At 37.5% G+C, this 21,895-nt stretch overlaps 1 protein-coding gene across 4 annotated transcripts in view; it reads left to right on the top strand.

The window, feature by feature from the left end:
• Window positions 1-21,895, top strand: part of PCCA (propionyl-CoA carboxylase subunit alpha) — a 433,326-nt gene that overhangs the window by 161,991 nt on the left and 249,440 nt on the right. For all 4 annotated transcript variants that reach the window (XM_064362172.1, XM_064362171.1, XM_064362174.1 and 1 more), the window contains 2 exons: window positions 5,303-5,397; window positions 10,116-10,266. In XM_064362172.1, coding sequence (XP_064218242.1) covers window positions 5,303-5,397; window positions 10,116-10,266 — 246 coding nt within the window. The remainder of the gene's footprint in view (window positions 1-5,302; window positions 5,398-10,115; window positions 10,267-21,895) is intronic.

Raw genomic sequence — 21,895 nt, 5'->3', positions numbered from 1 at the left:
AATCTTAATTTGGTATGGAGAGAGAACCAGATAAATAAAATGTTACTTGCTGACCTTGTCTTCTCTCACAGGGCATGATATAAAATGTCCTCGATTCTGTCAGTTTGTTTTTTAAGTTTAATGGTCACTTTACATAGATACTATTTATGAGTAAAAAATCATCACATAGAACCTCACATTTTCTAAAGTGAGAAAAAATATGCAAACTTATATAATCAGTTGGATGTTTGAAAACAATGAACACAATTTATTTCTGAGGCTAACAGGTTTTGTTTTTGCCTCCTAAAAAAGATTTTCTAAATTGAGATATTTTATATTTATGTAAAATACATCATTACCCTGTTGAGTAATGATGTTAAGCGTGTATTCATAAGTTTATTGACCATTTGAATGTCTTATTTTATGCATTGACTTCTCAAACTTTCATCCTTTCCCTCCTTTTTCAAGTTAGATTTTAAAAAATTGTTGGAGTATCAGAGTTCTGTATCTATTTTGCTTATGAGTCCTTTGTCATGAGTTTCTTTCTTTCTTTCTTTCTTTCTTTTTGTTTTTGAGACAGGGCTTTACTCTGTCTCCCAGACTAGAGTGCAGTGGCATAATCATGGCTCACTACAGACTTGGCCTCTCAGGCTCAATCAGTCCTTCCACCTCAGCCTCCCCGGTAGCTGGGACTGTAGGCATGTGCTACCACACCTGGCTATGTTTTGTAGAAATGGGGTTTTGCCTTGTTGTCCAAACTCATCTCAAACTCCTGGTCTCAAGTGATCTGCCTGCCTCAGCCTTCCAAAGTGCTGGGATTATAGGCATGAGCTACCATGCCCAGCTTACAATGTTGAATTTTCATGGATCCATGAACTGGAATATCTCTTCAATTATTTAGGTCTTGTTTAATTCCTTTCAGCACTGTTTTGTAGTTTTGAGTGTAGAAGTTTTGTGTATCTTTCATTAGATTTATTCTTAGGTATTTGATAATTTTAGGTACTGTTATAAATGTTACTTTCTATTATAAATGTTATTTTGAATCCGGTGTCTTTGGTAAATCCACTTGCTTGTTTTGTGTATTTTGAATATCTTTTGCTGAGTGACAAACCACCTCAGAATGTGGCGATTTAAAACAATATTTAAGGCTACACAAGAATTTGAATATACTTAAGATCATTGAACTGTACACTTAAAAATGGTTAAAATGGTCAATTTTATGTTATGGTATGTTTTGCCGCAAAGCACAGCACAACATTTAACAATCCCTCATGATTCTGTGGGTTGCTTGGGTTCAGCTGGCTGTTGCTTTTGCATCATATGTTGTTCTCTGGGGCAGTCGTTATACTGGGACTTGACTGGTTTAGAATGTCCTGTGTTAGGTTCCCTGGAGGGATGGTGTAAAGCCTGAGCTCAGCTGAGACACTTTGGTGGACAGCAGGGCCTCTGTCTTTTTCTCTGTGAAGTCTTGGGGCATCTCCACATGTCTTCTCCATGTAGTATTTCTAAAAGAATATCCAGAATTCTTGTCGCTGGTCAGAGCTGCTTGAAATCGCTGTCCTACCTTATGAAGGTTTAGGATCAGAACTGGCACAGAATGAGTTTTGTTGCATTTGCAAAGTTCCTTTCCAGTCTAAAATCATTACTGGATGGGATTATATAAGGGTGGGACTACCAGGATTTTTGTTGTATGTGGGGTCGTCTTTGGATACTACCTACCACACCCCACTCTTTGGCCCTCAATGATCATAAACAGAATACATACAGCTTCCTTTCTAACTTGGGCCAGGTCTGGATGAGACTTTTTTTTTTTTTTGATGGAATCTCACTCTGTTGCCCAGGCTGGAGTGCAGTGGCGTGATATTGGCTCACTGCAACCTCTGCCTCCCAGGTTCAAGTGATTCTCCTGCCTCAGTCTCCTGAGTAGCTGGGATTACAGGCATGTGCCACCACACCTGGCTAATTTTTGTATTTTTAATAGAGGCAGGGTTTCATCATGTTGGCCAGGTTGGTCTCGAACTCCTGACCTCAAATGATCCACCCACCTTGGCCTCTTAAAGTGCTGGGATTACAGGCATGAGCCACCACACCTGGCCTGAGACTTCTTATGTATGGTCCTTCAAGAGCAGTTCTTCTGGTGTAAAGACCTGAATTTAAAGACAGTCTGATATTCATTCATCCAACATACAATGATGAGAAAAGTATATGACACACCAATGAATATCCCTATTCAACACAGTTAAGAAGGGGAGGCACATGGTAGTCATTGAGTCTTTGCAATTGAAAGCCAGCATGAAAGCTGAGAGATCCCTTTGGAGGTTCTTGCAGTTGTAATTTTGCTGAGAAAATGATGGTGGCCTGGGCCATAGGGTTGGCAGTGGAGGTGGTGAGATATGATTGAATTCCGGATATTTTGTGAAGGTATATCAGATTTTCTAATAGATGGATGTTATGTTTAAGAAAAAAAAAATAAGGTGATTTTAGGGTTTTGGCCTGAGAAATGAGCAGAATGGAATGGGCTTTTACTGAGATAGGAAAGACTGTGAGAGGTGCATGTTTTTGAGAGAGGAAATCAGGTTATAAAGTTGGACAAATCAAGGTTGAAATGCCCATTAGATATTGAAGTGTAGATGTTGAGTAGACAGTTGGCTATTTAAATCTGTAATTTAACAGAGATACTTGGATTGTCCTTCTTGTAAGATCCTAGGGGAAGAATTAATTTTGTCCTTCACTATATTACCCATCTGTCACTTGTTCACACTACTGGAAGACCACTTAGGTAGGCTGTTTTATCTTTAGCTAGTTGAATTTCCTAATAGGCCATGAGGTCTTTGAAGGTAGAGAGTAGGTCTTACTCATTTGCTGTCCCCAGCAACCAGGCTATTGTCTTTCATATTACTAATACTCAATAAATGTTTGTTATTTTGTGTTAAATAATTACATATCTGCATCAGCTTTTTAGTTTATTTAGCCATGGCATACAGCCTGGGCGATATTTTTAAACATAGGTGAAAATGCCTCCCAGTAGCTTAAATAGGCAACACAGATGTTCTTGTATCTGATCCATACTTGGAAGGGTTTTTTGCTTACTTTTCTTTAGTTTTCACTTATTTATTTGTATTAGGTAATTTCTGCACATGGTAAAGGGTAGTCAATAAAAGTAAGCATCCCTTTTACCCTCTCTCTAAGTCCTCTAGTTTCTGTCCCTAAGTGCAGGCCCTATTACAGTTGCTTGGCTATTCCTCCATACATGGTCTATGAAGTACATATGTGTATGTCACCTATTGTTTTTCACATAAGCCATTATATACTGTGTCCTTTCCATACTGAAACTGCACTGGCTGTGTGAATGGTACCACTCTATGTGGCGTAAACCGGTATTTCTCAGCCAGGGCACTACTGGCGTTTCCTGGGATGGGTCTAGGGATGGCAGTAGGCTTGCACTATGTGGCATAGTCTATTATCATAAAGCTTTTTCAGGAAGCAGTATAGCTTAGCGATTTTTCCACATTCAGTATGTAAACCTATAAAGTTTTGAAAAAAACTCATAGTTCATTTAAGGATTAACTTCCCTTAAAAGCACTATTTATTTATATGTTTTCTGGTTACATGGCTTCCTCATTTATTTAATGAAATAAATAATCACCAAATCTTTTTTGTTGAATGCCTAATAAATGCACAGAATTTTTAAAAAATGAAGTGGGAGAGTATACAGAATTTAGAGAAGAACAAACTCTTGATTCTGTATATGAATCTGATATTTTATAGTTGGAAATATTTCTGAGAAGTCATGGTTATTTTGGCTTTATTTCTTGGAGACTGTCTACTTTTACTTTCTTGTCAACTAGAATTTAAAAAGAGGTTGAGAGTTATTTTAATGATTTCAAATATTTTTAGTTACTTAATGCAGCCACTTTTGAATCTTAGAAAGAAAATTCAAGCTTATTGACATTTTATTGCTGTTCTGTTTTCCTTCATTGCTTGGAATCATTCTTGAGTTTCAGAAAGGGTTGTTCCTAAAAATTAACTTTACAGTCATATATTAACTATTTATTTTATAGTTTACCAATTATAACCATGATCTATCTTTATTTCATGTTTTTCAACAGCCATGTAAAATATTAAGATTGATATAATCTGCTGTTTATAATGCATGAAGAAACAGAATGACTTGTCCAGAGAAGTTGCATAGCTGTTTGGAACTAAAATTAGTGCCTGGTCTTTTGGCTTCTAAAACAGGTCTTACCTCTGTGAACCTAATATATGTATTCAGAATTATACATCATCTCCTTAATTCTGAAAATAGATTGGTCCATTTGCAAAAATCAGATGTTCTAGGGAAAAACTGTAATGAAGATCTGTTTTTTGAGTTTCCAGATTTAGCTGAAAAAGATTCATGTTAAATTTGAATTTCAGATCAACAATGATTTTTTAAATCGTTGTTCCATGTAGTACTTGGGACATAGCTAGAAAAAAGTTATTCATTGTTTATCTGAAATTTAAATTTAGCTGGATATCTTGTATTTTATCTGGCAATCTCAACTTATTTTCCATTACAGGTTGAATATATCTCTTATTTGAAATACTTGATATCAGAAGTGTTTCAGATTTCAGATTTTTTGGGGTTTGGAATATTTGCATTTATACCTGCTGGTTGAGTATCCCTAATCTGAAAATTCATGTTTCAGTGAGCATTTTTTTTTGAAAGTCATGTCAAAATTTTCAGCTTTTGGAGCGTTTTGGATTTCAGATTTTCAGGTTAGAGATGTTCAATAAGTATCACAATGGGAAAAATTATAATGTGTTGTATATTAACTCTAAACCTTTTACCAGTTTCCTGTAACAAAAATAAACCACAGTAAAGACATCCATATATAAATAACATACTACATATTGGATGTAAATGCATACTGTGCCATTTCCCCATCAACAGACATTTAATAATGGTAACATCAAGCAGATGTTTGTAATAAAGCTGTGGTGGCACTTCTCAGCAACACCGACATCCAGCGTTTATCCCCTTCACTAACACTCAGTGTCCTTCACAAAACTTGTACAACTGATTCTGATGTTTTACTCACAGTATTTGAAAGGTCATACGAACACTTTTTCCTCAAATCTTTGTGATAAAAATGTTTCATTGAGCTTTGGAGTAATGTAGTTTTCCTATGTTAACATGAATCAAATGAATGTTTTGAGAGGTATGTATATTCTATGAGGTTTGAATATTAAAAACCAAGAGATGTTGCATGGGGAGAATATTAACCATCATCTACTTTGTGGGTGTGGCTATATGGCTTTTCAAATGGTATTGCTTTTCCAGGTTCTAGGTGATAAACATGGGAATGCTTTGTGGCTTAATGAAAGAGAGTGTTCAATTCAGAGAAGAAATCAGAAGGTGGTGGAGGAAGCACCAAGGTAAGTCTCTCCCAAGGAACATTTATAAAGTGGCTGTTTTTATGCATTTCTTACATTTATATATTCATTTATTTTGAGTTAGGGTCTCACTCTATTGCCCAGGCTGGAGTGCAGTGGTGCAATCACAGTTCACTGCAGCCTCCACCTCCCAGAGTCAAGTGATCCTCCCAACTCAGCCTCCCACGTAGCTGGGCCTACAGGTGAGCGCCACCATGTCCAGCTAATTTTTATATTTTTTGTAGGGATGAGGTTTTGCTGTGTTGCTCAGGCTGGCCTTGAACTCCTGGCCTCAAGTGATTAGCCCACCTCAGCCTCCCAAAGTGCTGTGGTTGTAGGTGTGAGCCACTGCACCCAGCCACATTTCTTTTTTATTTGTTTGTTTTATTGGCCACAGTTGCATTAATGTTCATGTAGACCCTATTACTGCATATTTATATAATTAAGAATTTATTACTTGATTTCCTCAGTGCTTTAAAATGTAAAAGTGGGAGAATACGTGAAAAAGAAATGAGGTTTTTTTTTTTTTTTTTGCTCTTGTTGCCCAGTCTGGAGTGCAGTGGCGCGATCTTGGCTCACCACAACCTCTGCCTCCTGAGTTCAAATGATTCTCCTGCCTCAGCCTCCTGAGTAGCTGGGATTACAGGCATGTGCCACCACGCCCAGCTAATTTTGTATTTTCAGTAGAGACGGGATTTATCCATGTTGGTCAGGCTGGTCTCGAACTCCCAACCTCAGGTGATCCACCCGCCTCAGCCTCCCAAAGTGGTGGGATTACAGGCGTGAGCCACTGCACCCAGCAGAAGTGAGTTTTTATTAGAGGAGAAAGCTGGGTAGAGAACCAACTGTGACTGCTGCAGGCTTCTAGAAAGTATGGAACCTGATGGTATTTCACGTTTTTGAGTTACATGCCTTCTGAGATACATGCCTTCCAGACTTTCATGTTGGTGAAGGTTTCATAAACTTGGTCCTGAATTTATCCTATCATGAAAGCCTTCTGGAGTGTGGTTCTTGGAAATTCTTGATTTATCAGAACCACTTTGGGTACTTCTTTAGGACACCTTTCATGAGTTTGGTGTATGGAGCCTCGTTTCTAATTAGATGCTAAGTTGCTATTTGTATATACTCTGGTATCTCTTTGTTCTTAAAAATCTTCAGGTGAGTGTTCCTAGTTATTTTTAATTATCAGACACTAAGAAATATAGCGTATTGTAGCTTTAATCAGCAGAGCTAGCATATCTTGATATAATGATTATACAGTTTCTGAAAATAGTGAGAATGTGAGTGAATTTTTAACCCTAGAGTAATGGTAAAAATTAAACCCTATTTTAGTTATATTGGGTTTTAAAAATATGGCATGGTGTATTCGTTTTAAAACATGGACCCTGAATCCTTTGACATTTTTCTCTTTGAGCAATGAGGGGAAGGATCAGTGTTCCATTTCCTAGATTCTGTGCTCTGTGAATGCTTGACCTATAGACTACTTAGAAATGATGCTGTGCCAGTTTCCAGCCCCGGCCTTGTGAAACTGCCAGCTTCCACTTCCTGTTCTCATGGGATGCTTGTGCTTACACATCAGCCAGTATGCTGTGAAGAACTGTGTAGCTTACATAACATGTGGCCATCTAGTTCTCATGGTCCAGGACCAGGATGTAAGAAGGGAGGAAGAAGAAAAGCCAAAGGGAATCCTCTCCCTGTGTCTTTAGGAAGATCCTGGAAGCCAAAGCTAATTACTTGGTGTTGATGTGAAGTTAGGTACTTAGCTAGGGAGACTTGTAAATATCTTTTTCTTAAACCAAAGTCCTGTAGTACTGTAGTATGGAAGAAGCGGAAAAAGAATGCTGGTGGAACAGTAGGAGTCTTCAACATGCTTGTCTCGCAATTTTGTTTCCTTAACTGCCTTATCGATTCCAATTCAACTAACATTCTGTTTCTATTCAAAACCTACTCAAGTCTTACCTGGGATAGAAATCTTTCACAGACTGAAAGATTTGAATCATAAAATCTGTTTGTTTCTTCTCTTTGTTTAGAAATGTAAACTTTTCATATGAATACCTTATCTACTTATTTAGAGAAAAAAAGAGGAAAACTTATAGCAGTAGGAATCAAAATGAAAAAACTGGAACTCCTCATTAATACTGACTTGATATGTATTTGTACACCGTGAAATGTTAAAATAAATGGAATATGTAGTTTTCAGTTCCTAGAATAGGAATCGGCTGGCCGCGGTAGCTCACGCCTGTAATCTTACCACTTTAGGTGGGTGAGGTGGGAGGATTGCTTGAGCCTAGGAGTTTGAGACCAGCCTGGGCAATATAGTGGGACCTCATCTCCACAAAAAAGTGAAAAATCAGCTGACCGTGGTGGCATATGCTTGTAGTTCTAGGTACTTGGGAGGCTGAGGTGGGAGAATTGCTTGATCCTGGGAGGTTGAGGTTGCAGTTAGCTGAGATCATGCCACTACATTCCAGCCTGGGTGACAGAGCAAGACCCTGTCTCAAAATAATAAATAAATAAATAAGGAAAAATATAGAATAAGATCAGATAGGAGAAAAATACAGTTTCACTCAGATTCTCCAAATGTTATAATATTAATTGTTAGGTTTTTTCTTTTGGTTGCATTAGTTTTGTCAGCCAGTTATTGTTGAAATGTCATCTATGTCTATGCATTAGGTTAATGCAAATTATATTTATTATAGATAAGACTCATAACACTTGAAACCATTGATTCGTTCTAACTTCACCAAAAGGGAGACAGTAGGAAGTATACTTCCCACCTGTGAACTCTTCTTGTCCCCTTCCCTCACCCCAAATCAACTTATGTTCAAGGCTCTTGGTCTAACTAGCAGTCTCTATGAAATAGAAATGTGATATGAATGTTATAAGACACTGTGGGGTTGCATGTAGTAGAACCAAGAATGTGAGGAATGAGACAGGAAAATGACCAGATGCTTGCCAGAAAATGGGGAAGGGGCATTACAGAATAAAAGTGTCTTAAGATACAAGAACCAATTCAGTGCAGTTTTGGACCATATTTGGATCTTGATTCAAAGAAATCAGCTGTATGAAGATATTTATGAGACAGAGAAATCTGAATACCAAGTGGATATTAAATGCTTTTAAGGAGTTCTTGTTTCTCATGTAGTTGTGTTACAAAAAAGTGCTTATCTCATAGAAACAGATATGTATTTTTTACCAGTGAAATGATACCTAATTTGGGATTTACTTTAAAAAAAATAAAGGGTGGGCCTGGTAGAGAGGTGGGCGTGAAGCATAGATAAAGCCAGAGTGGCTATGTATTAATAATTGCTATATACTGGAGGCAGGTTCATGCAAGTTTATTATACTATTCCATAATAAAACTTTTATAACATATCATCTCAGTCCTGCTCATTTGAGAATAATTTTAATCCACAAGTAGAAGAGTAGTTAATGTTTTGTTTCTCAGAACTTTTCTTTCATGGCAGCAAAATCTGTGAAAATGCACAAGTGGTTTGATGATATTTTTTCAGGGTTTGTTGAAATCATTTTAGCTAAACTTGCCTGCTTGAAGGTAAGTTTGGTATCTTGAAGCCAAACTTATAGGATTTAGTAGATGTATCGCTGATTCTTGTTATTTGTGGCAGTTATGTTCTCTATAGTCACCTTGATTACTGAGTTAGTGAACACTGAGTAATTGCTCCTAAGGGAAATACAGGGTTAGGTTCCTGTGAGCCTCTACACATAATGTTTTCCTCAGTGGATTAATACATAATCTTGTTTTATGTGTATTTCTTATTTAATATCTGTGGTTGATTCATTAACAGTGAACTCAAAGTCCTGGCCAATAAGATTGTAACACATGCCTGAATGAAGCTTATCCCACACACATTTTCTCCAGACAGTACTTCTTGGCCTTCTTGCCCATGGGAACCCCAGATAGCACCTAAGCACAATGAGGCCATTTCAGACAGTGAAATGACACACACACACACACACACACACACACACACACACACATAAGCACACACACAAATGCAAAAAAAAAGTGACACTAAATAGACCTTGAAAAGGATGCTTGTTACAGTATGAGCATTGAAACAAGAAGGGAGAATGTCACCTTGTTCAGCCTTAGCATGCTGGCATCTCAGATTTTTCACCTCTCTGCGCTTGCTCACAAAGGACCATGAAAGCGCCTTAAGCACTGATTTTGGGGTTACAGATAAATTTCAGCAAGTAAGCAAATTTGTAAATATGAACGCCATGAACAATGAGGATTGATTGTGTATGTTAGTTTCTAAGAAGTTATCTTTCTCTTTTTGACTCCAAGCAATTCTGAATATATATGCTAAATACTACAACATGTGAAGAGTATGTTAGTAAATGAGGAGTAGTTATATATTTTTAGGAGTAGTTATATATATATTTTGAGGAGTAGTTATGTAAGAGTAAATGAGGAGTAGTTATATATTTTGTAAATGGATTGAAGTTGCAGTGTAATGTGAAAAGTTCAAATGTTAGTTTTATAAAAATATAAAGTTGACTTTTTTAAGTGTGTTAGGCTTAATAGTATAGTCAACATATTATAAAACATATATAAAGCATATCATATTTTGAGTTCTTAAACTGATACAGAATTTACTCTATATCTGAGTAAATTTTAAGAAAACATTTATGTATGCACACAAAAGATAAGTTGATTTTTGTCAAAATGTAGACAAATACTCTTTCTGTATATGTAGCATTTTTTTGGATGCGGAGACTCGAAGAGCGATGGGAGAACAAGCTGTAGCTCTTGCCAAAGCGGTAAAATATTCCTCTGCTGGGACCGTAGAGTTTCTTGTGGACTCTAAGAAGAACTTTTATTTCTTGGAAATGAATACAAGACTCCAGGTAACAACAACTGTTTTTTATTCCTCTCCATGCCTCTGTACTTTACCCTTTCTTCTCCACCTCTTTTTGTTTTATAAAAGTTAAAAAATTAACTCCATAAACTGTTAGATAAAGATTTAGTTTTTATGCTTGTGCTAAGACATCTGTTAGGAATGATGGAGAAGTAGCCCTCTAAAGTTCAGTATCTAAACCTCTGCTTTGTCACTGTTAACACTTTATGTTGGTAATACCACTTTATTTTTTTCTTGAACCTTTCTAGATGAACTGTATTTGTCTGTGTATGTGCTATTAAGAGAAATTACTCTAGATACTATAAATAGGAAGTGATTCAGTGATCTGGAAGGATGGAGGAAGGAAGGGTACCCAGAGTGATCTTCCAATAGTGACTCCCACTGCTGTACCACCCAGCTAGGCTCCCAGAGGAACCGCCACCTCTGCCACAGTGAGGACGTTGAGAATCAAGTGGCTGCCCTTGGAACTGTTGGCTTTGGGGGACATAGTTCCAAATCTCAGGAAGCTACTTGTGTTGTAACTGGTGGCTTTATTTCCTTTCTTCTTCCCTTTTTTCTTTTGTTTAAAGAAATAAACTATTGTGAACTTTGCAGAAATATTAATAGAACACAGGTATATACTTGAACGTATTATAAAGCAAAAATCATAAACACCACTGGGTCTAGAAATATTTATAAAACAACCAGCTCTTTTTACTTCAGCCTCATTTTCTCCTTCTTAATGATTCAGATTCCTCCTCCATCTTCACTAGAACTGTCTCCTGTCTGACTGACTTCTTAGAACCTTCAGTTTTCATATCGTTCTTCCTTTGAATTATGCATACCTAAGCAGCATAATTACTTTTGTCTGTTTTTTAAACTTTATATTAATGGGCTCATACAGTATGTATTCTTTTGTGCCTGGCTTCTTTTTTCAGCATTGTATTTGTGAGATTCATGCTATTTCATGGAACTTCTGTATGATACTTTTTTTGAAGAAAATGCCACTATTTCTTTATTAGATTTCTATAGATAGTTTATTTCTAGTTTTATGGAATTTGTGTTAGTTTGTTAGGACTACCATAACAAATGATCATAAACTGTAGCTTAACACAACAGAAGTTTGTTCTCTTACACTTCAGGAGGCCGGAGTCTATTATCCAGGTTCCAGCTGAGTGGGTTCCTTCCTGGGGGCTTGGAGGGAGAATCCGCTCCATGCCTCTCTCCTGGCTTCTAGTGTTGTGAGCAGTCCTTGATATTTTTGGCTTGTGGCAGCATGACTCTCATAACTCTAATCCCTGTTTCAGTTGTCACATTGCCTTTACCCTGTGCATCTGTGCGTCCAGAGTTTCCATTCTCTATAGGGACACCAGTCATGTTGGATTCAGAACCTTTCCTATTCAGTACGGCCACATCATAATGTGATTACCTGTGCCAAAATCCTGTTTCCAAGTAAGGTCACGGTCACAGCTTGCGAGTGGATGTGAATTTTGAGAGGACACTCTTCAGTCCACTACAACATTCAAAAAAAACACGTGGCCTACAGAGATAAATAGATGAATGCTTGCCTAGGACTGGGGTGGGTGCGTGGGGTGATATGGGCTGATGGCTAAGGGGTGGAGTAGGACAGGAGAGACTGAGGAAGGCATACTTATGCCTGAAAACAGTGTCAGCTCTTCTTCTGTTCAGGCTTTGGGGAGGTGGGTGGCTTGTGGGAGGGGGTGTTGAGTCACTGCAGGCATGAGCTGGGTTGAGCCTAAGCTTTCCTGCTGCTGTGGTTTTCCCATGTGCCAAGGGGCTGCTTGTGGTGTTTCTGCATGCCTGCTTCATCCTGAGCTTGAGGGCTTTGCGGGAGCAGTGTCTGTGCCTCTTTCCCAGAGGGAGACTCCTGTGGGCCCTCGTTAGCCTTCCCATGGGTGCAGGAGGAGTGTTTTCTGTTTTCTGTGTCTTGGTGGTAGTCAGTCATTGTGTCCTTGAGCTTTGAGGTGAGTTCCGCAGTGGCCCTGCCACTCCCCAGTGGTCAGGAATCTGATGGCCTGGGCTCCAGGTGGCTTTCTACCTCTTTCCTGATGGTTATCTTTTGCATGCTGTTGCTTTCTTCATCCTTTTACTCTCCACCTACCTGTATGAAGACAGTTCATGAGTTCCTCTGTAAGCAGTGTATAATTTTTCAGCCCAGTTTGGTATGTTTGTCTTGTATCTCGACCCTTTGCTTCTTAGAAAGTTAACAGAAATGCTGGTATATTTGACTTTAAATTTCAGACAGGTTATCACCATGTTACCCAGACGGATCTTGAATCCCAGCGCTTTGGGAGGCTGAGGTGGGATCCTTGGAGCCCAGGATTCAAGATCTGTCTGGGTAACATAGTGATAACCTGTTTGTACTAAAAAAAAAAAAAAAAAAAAAAAAAAAAAGAAGAAAGAAAGAAAAAGAAAAAATTAGAAATCTTAGTTTGACCAGTATTTTTTTCAGCTCATTGAAAATACTATTTCTGGTAAGACTTTCCCATTCATTCTGCATTCTGCTTATTTGGACATAATTGCTTTTTTCTTTTGGTAGCATTTATGAATTTCTGATTTTCTTAGATTTTCTTTAACTTTTTGCTGATTTGCATACATGGAATTCATTAAATATTTTGTCTGTTTATTAATGTCTTTTAATTTTTTTGGAAATTCTCCACCATTATTACTTCTGGAACAATCTCACACACACACACACACACACACACACACAAATGAATAAAACTATAACTTTCATTTTAGATATCCTTAATATATCTCTTATGTTTCTTATGCTCTCATTGATATTTTTCATCTTTTTTGGATAATTTCTTCGGTCTTTCTTACCTTCCTTTATCCTGTATTTAATTAATTAATCACCCATTGAGTTCCTGATTTCGATTGTTTATATTTCAGTTCTAAAATTTCTATTTGGTTCCTTTAAAAGTATGATTCATTGCTTTTTTTATTTGAGATGGAGTTTTGCTTTTGTTACCCAAACTGGAGTGCAATAATGTGATCTCAGCTCACTACAACCTCCACCTCCCGGGTTCAAGCACTTCTCCTGCCTCAGCCTCCTGAATAGCTGGGATTACAGGCATGCGCCACCATGCTCAGCTAATTTTGTATTTTTAGTAGAGACGGGGTTTCTCCATGTTTGTCAGACTGGTCTCGAACTCCCAACCTCAGGTGATCCGCCTGCCTCAGCCTCCCAAAGTGCTGGGATTATAGGCATGAGCCACCGTACCCAACTTGCTTTTTATCTTTTCTTGTCTCCTACTTGAAGTTTCAATTTTGACTTTTGTTTTTTGAACATAATTAGCTTATTTTGTAGTGTATGTCTGATAATTTTGGTATATGAAGTCTTAATGACTACTTGTATTATCTATTTTTTATGCTGTTTCTTGGTTGTGCTGTTGAGTTCCTGTTGTGCCTGTTACTATACTGTCATACACAATTATTTTAAAAATTGTTATTTTACTGATAAATTAAAACCTAGGATGATGGATTCTTTCTTATAGAGATTTTTAAATTTTCTTCTGTCACATGCCTATGGACAGTATGATTTTTGTGACTACACCAATCTAAGCTCAAAGTGTGAGATTCCTTGAACTCCTGAGGGGATACACAGCCCAGTTGTGGTTCTAGGGAATGTTTGATTTTGTTCCAGTTAGTTCGTACCTTGAGGTTGCATTCCTTTATGGCTTGCACTAAAAGTGGGGGTGGTTTATCAGGTTCTTTGATAAATTGATACTTTTGGTGACCTCCTGTCTTCATGGTTATGCTTTTGATTTCTTGATGCCACTAAAAGTATAGCTTATATCCATAGTCCTTTTTTCCTGGAATGGCAAATGCCTTTAGGGCAAAAATGGTGTTGAGTGTTGGGTTTACAAATCTGTGTTTGTATCTTCTTGGTTTTGGCTAATTCCTTCCTATATTCTTACTCTGTGATGTTTTTAAGAAGACCTTCCCCATCTCCCATTCCCCACCAATTGTTTTCTAGTCCTCAGTAAGCACAAGTTCCAAGCTGATGGCTTTAGAGGTACATTATGCCTACAGATTAAATAGGTTTCTGTCCTGTCTCTCAACACCCCCAAAAGTAGTGAGCGGACAGTGGAATGCCTCACTGCTACCTCACTTTTCCTTTCCAAATCTCATGCATATGCACTTGACTGACACATCCAGAACCACATGCAGTCACATGAAAACCTCAGCTGAAAGGGAGTCTGGGAACAGGGTTTTTAACCGATTCTGCAGTGTAGGAGTGTACCCTTGGAGAAGTTTGGAGGGAAAGTTGAGTGCCTGTTCATCATTTTCTCATGAATAGAATCACCAAAACATTGCTGTCTTTTCATTGTAAAGTACAGCTATCAAATAATGGGGCTGATTTTCATTAGGTATGGCAGAAGTGATCTACCTAGATGCGTTTTGAGACCAATATTGTGAATACTTGTAGCATTTTTATAGATAGTAACTCGGCAGTTGTTGCTCAAAACTCATACTTCCTTTGAAATCACCTTTGTAGCCTATATTTTATTTGTGAATAGCTTTAGAAGTGACAGAATTTTGCCTTTTGAAGATTAATTTGATTTTGATTAAAATGTATCTTTATAACTAAGTATATCTAATTAGATAATTAGTTGGAAAATCATGTTTTTGGTTAAAATGAAGACTTTATTTTGCCATAATGAGAATAACAGCTTGTAATTTGATTCTGAAGGCAATTTGAGATGACCACAAAACATTTGTATTTTATTCCAGATGCAAGAGATACAAGATTGTTTAACTGAGGTACTTACCGGTATTTATGGAATTATCAAATGGTGTCTTTCTTTTTAGGGGAGTTTGTTACTGTGTTCTTGTGGTATCTTTTTTTTCCATTTGTTTCTGGCTCATTTATCTCAGCCTATAAGTTTGTTCAAGTTTGTACCATGGTCGTTTCTGGCAAAACACCTGATAGTTGATACATATTTTTTTGTTTGTTTTTGAGACAGAGTTTCGCTCTTGTTGCCCAGGCTGGAGTACAGTGGTGTGATCTCAGCTCACCACAACCTCTACCTCCCGAGTTTAAGTGATTCTCCTGCCTCAGCCTCCTGAATAGCTAGGATTACAGGTATACACCACCACACCTGGCTAATTTTGTATTTTTAGTAGAGACGGGGTTTCTCCATGTTGGTCAGGCTGATCTTGAACTCCCAACCTCAGGTGATCTGCCTGCCTCAACCTCCCAAAGTGCTGGGATTATAGGCGTGAGCCACCATGCCCAGCCTGTAGTTGATATTTTTATTAAATAATTCTATGCAGTTGGTCAAGACTCTGTAAGTACCTATGTTTTGTATATTGGACAGCTTGCTAGGAAATTATATTCTGTACCCTCAAAAAATTATAAAAATATTTCAGGGAAAAAATCAAATTCACAAAGTTTTTGTCATATGACAAAAATTGTGAATTGATTCATAATGATGTGAATCAGTGCTATAGAAAATCATGTCCATGTTTGACCTGAAGTTGCCCCACTTCTCACCAAGGGACTGGGCCCCACACTGCAGGAAAATATTTCACTAATGCCTGCACTTAGCACATGTCCCAAGGTCTCTGATTGATTAGAGCTCTTGTTCACAAACAGAGCTCTGATAGTACCTAATGCTGTTAAGAATGCTGTTTAAATAGCATTCTATGATATTTAAGATCATACTTTGCATCATTTGTCTCCCATTTAATATTTAATCATATGTTTTCCTCTCCTGTGATTACTTCCAATAACTGATCCTATCAGTTACCAGAATAAATGAATTTTAATTTTTTAGAATGCATCTGTGTGATGGGGGTATTTGATATGGAGGATATAACTGAATGGGAGCATGAACAAAGAATCTTGGACTTCATATGTATTCAGAAAACCATTCTTTACATATTCCACAGATTTCTTTCTAATACTCTTTAAACAATCCACATGTTCTTTTAATAGAAGATTTTCTCTTTCAAATTTCTTTACTATCCTTAAATTATAATACTTAAGGCACGTTCACCAAATTCTTTATCTCCCAAGATATATGTTATCTCTAATTAGTGTTTCATTTTGAGCTGGAGGGCTATAATTTTCTTTGTTCTTTTTTTATTCTTTGAAATTTCCTGATTGAACTTTTACTTTTTCCAGTTTCAGAACTGTGCTGTTTTTTTTTAATAACAGAAATCCATCTTCATGTTATAAATTCCCTTAAGAGTGAAATTTGCAATGACAATACTGTTTCTCTATAAAGAGATATAACACTAAGAAAGTCACCACATTTTGTGCATTATAGCTGGTTCAGTTGACTGGTTTGTTCTCAATCTGGTCACAGTTTACGTATTTGAATTATCTATGATATCCTCACGTATATTGGCTTTATTTTTTTAAGTCACTGGTTTTCCGTTGCTTAAAGATAAAGTTTACGTGCTTTTGCATCACAATACAAGCTTTTTCTGTGGCCCTGATTTTTCCCCTAGAGTCCTGTTTCTTGCCAGTGCCAGTCTCTGTATGTGAATTACAACAGACTCCTCTCTTTTCCCTGAAGGTGCCTTTCAGTTTGACTTCTGCGTGCCTTGGATCATGCCACTCCCATGCTTGGAATGGTCTCTGTTCTCCTCTCATAATGAGCACTGAGCTATGTATCCACCCACACAGCCACACACACCTGCCTCTGCTCTCTCACCATATTTCTCCCTCGTCTCACCTCTCTCCACATTTGAAAGATGGACAGCTAGATAGAGAAATACTCTATGGAAACTAGGATTTTGTGAAAATCCTATTTTATTAAAGTGTATTCCAGTAGTCCCCCTTATCCACAGTTTTCTTTTCTGAAGTTTCAGCTACCCTCGGTCCACCTCATTCCAAATATATTAAATGGAAAACTTTAGAAATAAACAATTCATAAGTCTTAGATTGTGGACTGTCCTGAGTAGCGTAATGAAATCTTATACCCTCCTGCTCCGTCCTGCCTGGAACATGGATCTTCTCTTTGTCCAGTATCTCTATGCTGTAGACACTCCCTGTCAATGAGTCACTTAGAAGCCACCTCACTGCAGTGAGACATGATGATGCCACTGCACTCCAGCCTGGACAGAGGGACACCCTGTTTCTGAAAAAAAAAGCAGGGGAGGAAGCTGCCTCAGTGATCAGATTGACTGTATGATACCTCAGTGCTTATGTTCAAATCTCCTTTACTTTATATAATAAGAGCTCTAGCACGCAAAGAGTACTGTTGCTGGGAATTCAGATATGCCAAAGAGAAGCCATAAAGTGCTTCTTTTGAGTGAAAAGGTGAAAGTTCTAGACTTACAAGGAAAGAAAAAAAGTCATGTGCTAAGGTTGCTAAGATCTGTGGTAAGGATGAATCTTCCATCAGTGGCATTGTGAAGAAGGAAAAGAAATTTGTGTTAGTTTTGCTGTCAAAAGTCAGACTTCAAAAGTTATGGCTACAGTGCATGATAAGTGCTTAGTTAAGATGGAAAAGACATTAAATTTGTGTGTGTAAGACATGAATAGAAAAGTGTTCTATGGCTGGGCGTAGTGGCTCACGCCTATAATTCCAGCACTTTGGGAGGCTGAGATGGGCGGATCACCTGAGGTTGGGAGTTCACGACCAGCCTGACCAACATGGAGAAACCTTGTCTCTACTAAAAAAATACAAAATTAGCCGGGTGTGGTGGTGCATGCCTTTAATTTAAGCTACTCGAGAGGCTGAGGCAGGAGTATCACTTGAACCCGGGAGGCGGAGGTTGCAGTGAGCTGAGATCATGCCATTGCGCTCCAGCCTGGGCAACAAGAGCAAAACTCCATCTCAAAAAGAGAAAAAAAAAGAAAAGTGTTGTAACTGACAGCAATCATATTCTATACTATCCATAGTTTCAGGCATTTGCTGGGGACCTAGGAACATGTCCTCTAAGGATAAGGGAGACTACTATATATGTAATTTGCTGAGATAATTTTAGTTTCTTATTTTATTGAGTGGTAATACTCAGAATTGGTTTAAAAAATATCTAGTGGTTTATAAGAGTCTGCAATGGAAAAGTTACTCTCCATATCACACTTACCACAGCCATTTATTTTTCCTCTGTTGAAGCAACCTTTGTTTTTTCAACATATTAATTTGGGAGTATTCCATTCCTAATTTAAAGCATTGTCTTTTTCGATCTTTACTGATAATTTTTCCATTTTTTTGCTATCCCAATAATGCAATTATGAATGACCCTTTATATCCATTTTGTGTGTGCAGAAGTAGAATTGCTGGGAATATATGTGCTCTTATAAATTAGTTAAGTATTGTCAGCTTACCTCTTACAGGAGAGCTTGTTCCTTCTTTCCCTGGCCAAAAGTATATTTTTGCCTTTTGATCTTTATATGATAGTAAAAATGGTATATTGTTTTCATTATTTATCATGAGTAAGGTTGAATTTTTCTTTCTAGATTAATTTATGTTTCCTTTTCTGTGAATTGACTATTAGATCCTTTGCCCTTTAGGCTTTCTTATTGATATGTAGGTGTTTGTTTATTTTGGGGGGAAGTTAGTCCTTTGTGATATTGTCAGAAAGCAGTGGCTTTGTGAATATTGTCATAGGTCTAAAGGACAGGCGCTTTCTGAGCAAAGACCCTGGCAACTGGATTCAGGGGTAGCAACCCTAAAGGTAGAGCCCTTGCAGCCATTTTGTTGACAGCCCAGGATGGTAAAACAGAGACCTTCCCTGCCTCTCCCCATAGAGCTGTGCTGCCTCTCCACATTACCCTCTCACCCTCCCTATCCCCACCACTGAAAGTTGAGGAGGGGCAGATATGCCAGCAACTCTTCTGCAAGGTCTGAGTTGATAGTCTGAGCTTTCCTCATTAACTACATTGCCCCATAGGGAAGTAGGGTATGAGGAACAGGGCGAAGACGTTCTGTGAGTAAACATTTATTTTCCAGTGGCTACCTGATTATTCCAACAATTATTGAATAATCAGTCTTTTCTGTAATAATTAGAAGTGCTACCTACATTACATACTGAAATCTCAGATGTATGCAGACGTATTACTTCACACTCCTTTTTTTTACATTTTTCTGCTTATTCATCTTCTAGCACCACACTGGTTTAGGTATTATAGCTATAGATTATAGTACATTATCTAGTAGAACTATTCCTTTCTCATTACTTTTATTATCCCATATGAAAAATTAGCTTATAGATTAGCTTATTATATTTATATTTAACGGAAGAAAAAGAAATTAGGATGATGGACTTGCTGGACTGTTAGATAAATGTTTATAACTTTTCACAGCTATATTAATTCCTTAAATATGTTCTTTTTTTTCCCCTCCAATGACATGGAACTGAAATATGTTCTTAATAAGAAAAATGATTATGAAAAACATTTATATTTTTGTCATTTTTCTTCATATTTCATTCTGAAAGAGTATATTGTTTCTCTTTTACAAAAGTAATGGAAATTGGCATACTTCGATTTAATCCTGCTGTCTTTACTCCCTGACTCTTCATTTTTGCTAGTTTTATTATGAGTTTTATGTGGCTGCAGCATTTTCTTTCTTTTCTGTAGGCATGGGTCTCCTGGAGGTTTCATCCGACTTGTGTATTTTACCTCCTTATGGTCACTGTCAGCATCTTACCATAGCGTCATGATTAGTGAGTTCTTTATTTCGATTCATTTTATATAAAGTTAGGGTTTTCTTTTTAAATCAAGAATTTATTTTTTAGAGATACCTGTGGGTACTGTGTTCGAATTCTTAGATGGGTAGTAAGGTTACCCTCATATCTGAAATTAGAACTCAGATGCAAATCATTTGATACTGGTATCCTTTACAGTTGTAGGACTTTAAACATCTTTCTGTGGTTGACCTTCAGAATTTTATGAGGGAATATCATCTATTAAAATTTAAGACAGTGGTTTTATTCAATTTCTCTATATATCTTTTCTGCTTTTTCTTTCCCTTTAAAAATTGAATCTATTTGATTAAGAAAGAGATAGGTAGAGTTTTTCATCATAATTTTAAAAACTAACTTTATTTGTTAGAGCAGTTTTGGGTTTATGGAAAATGAGTGGTAAGTACAGAGAGTTCGCATATGCCCCTCACTCACCCCACTCATTTCCCTACTTAGCATCTCACATTAGTGTGGTACATTTGTGACAACCCGTGAGCCAATGTTGATGAGCATTGTGTGTCTTTTGTTTGTTTGTTTGTTTTTGGTGGGGGGGGTCTTACTCTGCCACCCAGGCTGGAATGCATTGGTGAGATCATCGCTCACTGCATCCCTGAACTTCTGGATTCAGGTGATCCTGCCACCCTAGCCTTTCAGGTGGCTGGGACTACAGGCATGCGTCGCCATGCCTGGCTAATTTTTGTAGTTTTTGTAGAAACGGCATTTCAGCATGTTGGCTAGGCTGGTCTCGAACTCTTGGGGCCCTCTGTCTTACCAGGTGCTGGGGTTATAGCCCTGTGCCAGGGCACCTGGTGATACATTGTTTTTAACTAAAGTCTATAGTTTACACCAGGGTTACTCTTTGTATTATACAGTCTATGAGGTTGGACAAATGTGTCTACCATTATCGTATCATACAGAATAGGTTTGACGCCCCCAAAAATCTTTGTATCCAAGACATCTTTGTATTTCTTTCCTTCTTTGGCTTTCTTCTTTCCTTTCCTTTTCCCCCTCTTTGCATTCCCTTCCTCCTTCCTTCTCTTCCCACCTCCACCCATGTGTCTGTCTGTTTCACTTTCTTTTCCTCATTGTAATTTTCACACATACCGAAGTACTTCAGAATAGCAAGAGTGGTAGGGTAGAGGCCCAGGAATCAGAGCCAGCTTCCTATTTACTTCCCAGTGTTGTTTCAGGTATGCCTTCTTTTCCTCAGTTGTTCCTCTCTTAGCTGGAGATACCAGACATTATATAATTTCATGTTATCCTTAGGTATATGTCTTTAAGTTCTTTAAGTTTTCCCTGCATTCCTAATAATGCATATTTTTACATACTTATGTACAATATAATTTCATGTATGTAGGTTTATGACTCTTGTACATGAATTATGTGCCTTTTTTCTTGCCTGAATGTTTATCTTGTTTAAACGTTTAATCTGAAATCTGACTTAGACTCATATCATATTGTATCTCCTCCTTTTTTGTGTGGTCCTTTATTTTAAAGCCTTCTTTATTAGTTGTTTTCTTTTTTGAGTTTAGAAAAAATTATGTGTATATGTATTTGTATAGATGGGGTCTCAACATATTGCCCAGGCTGGTCGAGAACTCTTGGGCTCAAGGGATCCTCCTGTCTTGGCCTCTGAAAGTGCTGGGATTACAGAAGTGAGCCACTGGTACCCAGCCTGAAAATATTTTCTAAGAACCTAATCCAACATTTTCTTTAAGTGGGAAAATCTAGTTCTTCCCATTTTAAACACTTGATTTTATTTATTTTGTCTTATATTTAAAATGTTTTTTCCTGTTTTCCATTTCGTTTTTCCTTTTCTGTTTGTTGCTTGAAATAATTGCTCATTATCCCTTTTGTTTCCCATTGATAATTTGGAAATTCTGTTATCCTTTAAAATTTTATTTATGTTTATTCTTCTATTCAGACAGATGTTTTCTCTATCATTTGTAAAGATGGTAACTAGCTCC

The sequence above is a fragment of the Aotus nancymaae genome, unplaced genomic scaffold (genome assembly GCF_030222135.1).
Source record: "Aotus nancymaae isolate 86718 unplaced genomic scaffold, 86718_ANA_hifiasm-v0.15.2.pri h1tg000048l, whole genome shotgun sequence".
NCBI lineage: Eukaryota > Metazoa > Chordata > Mammalia > Primates > Aotidae > Aotus > Aotus nancymaae.
This window is presented reverse-complemented; position numbering and strand designations above follow the sequence as displayed.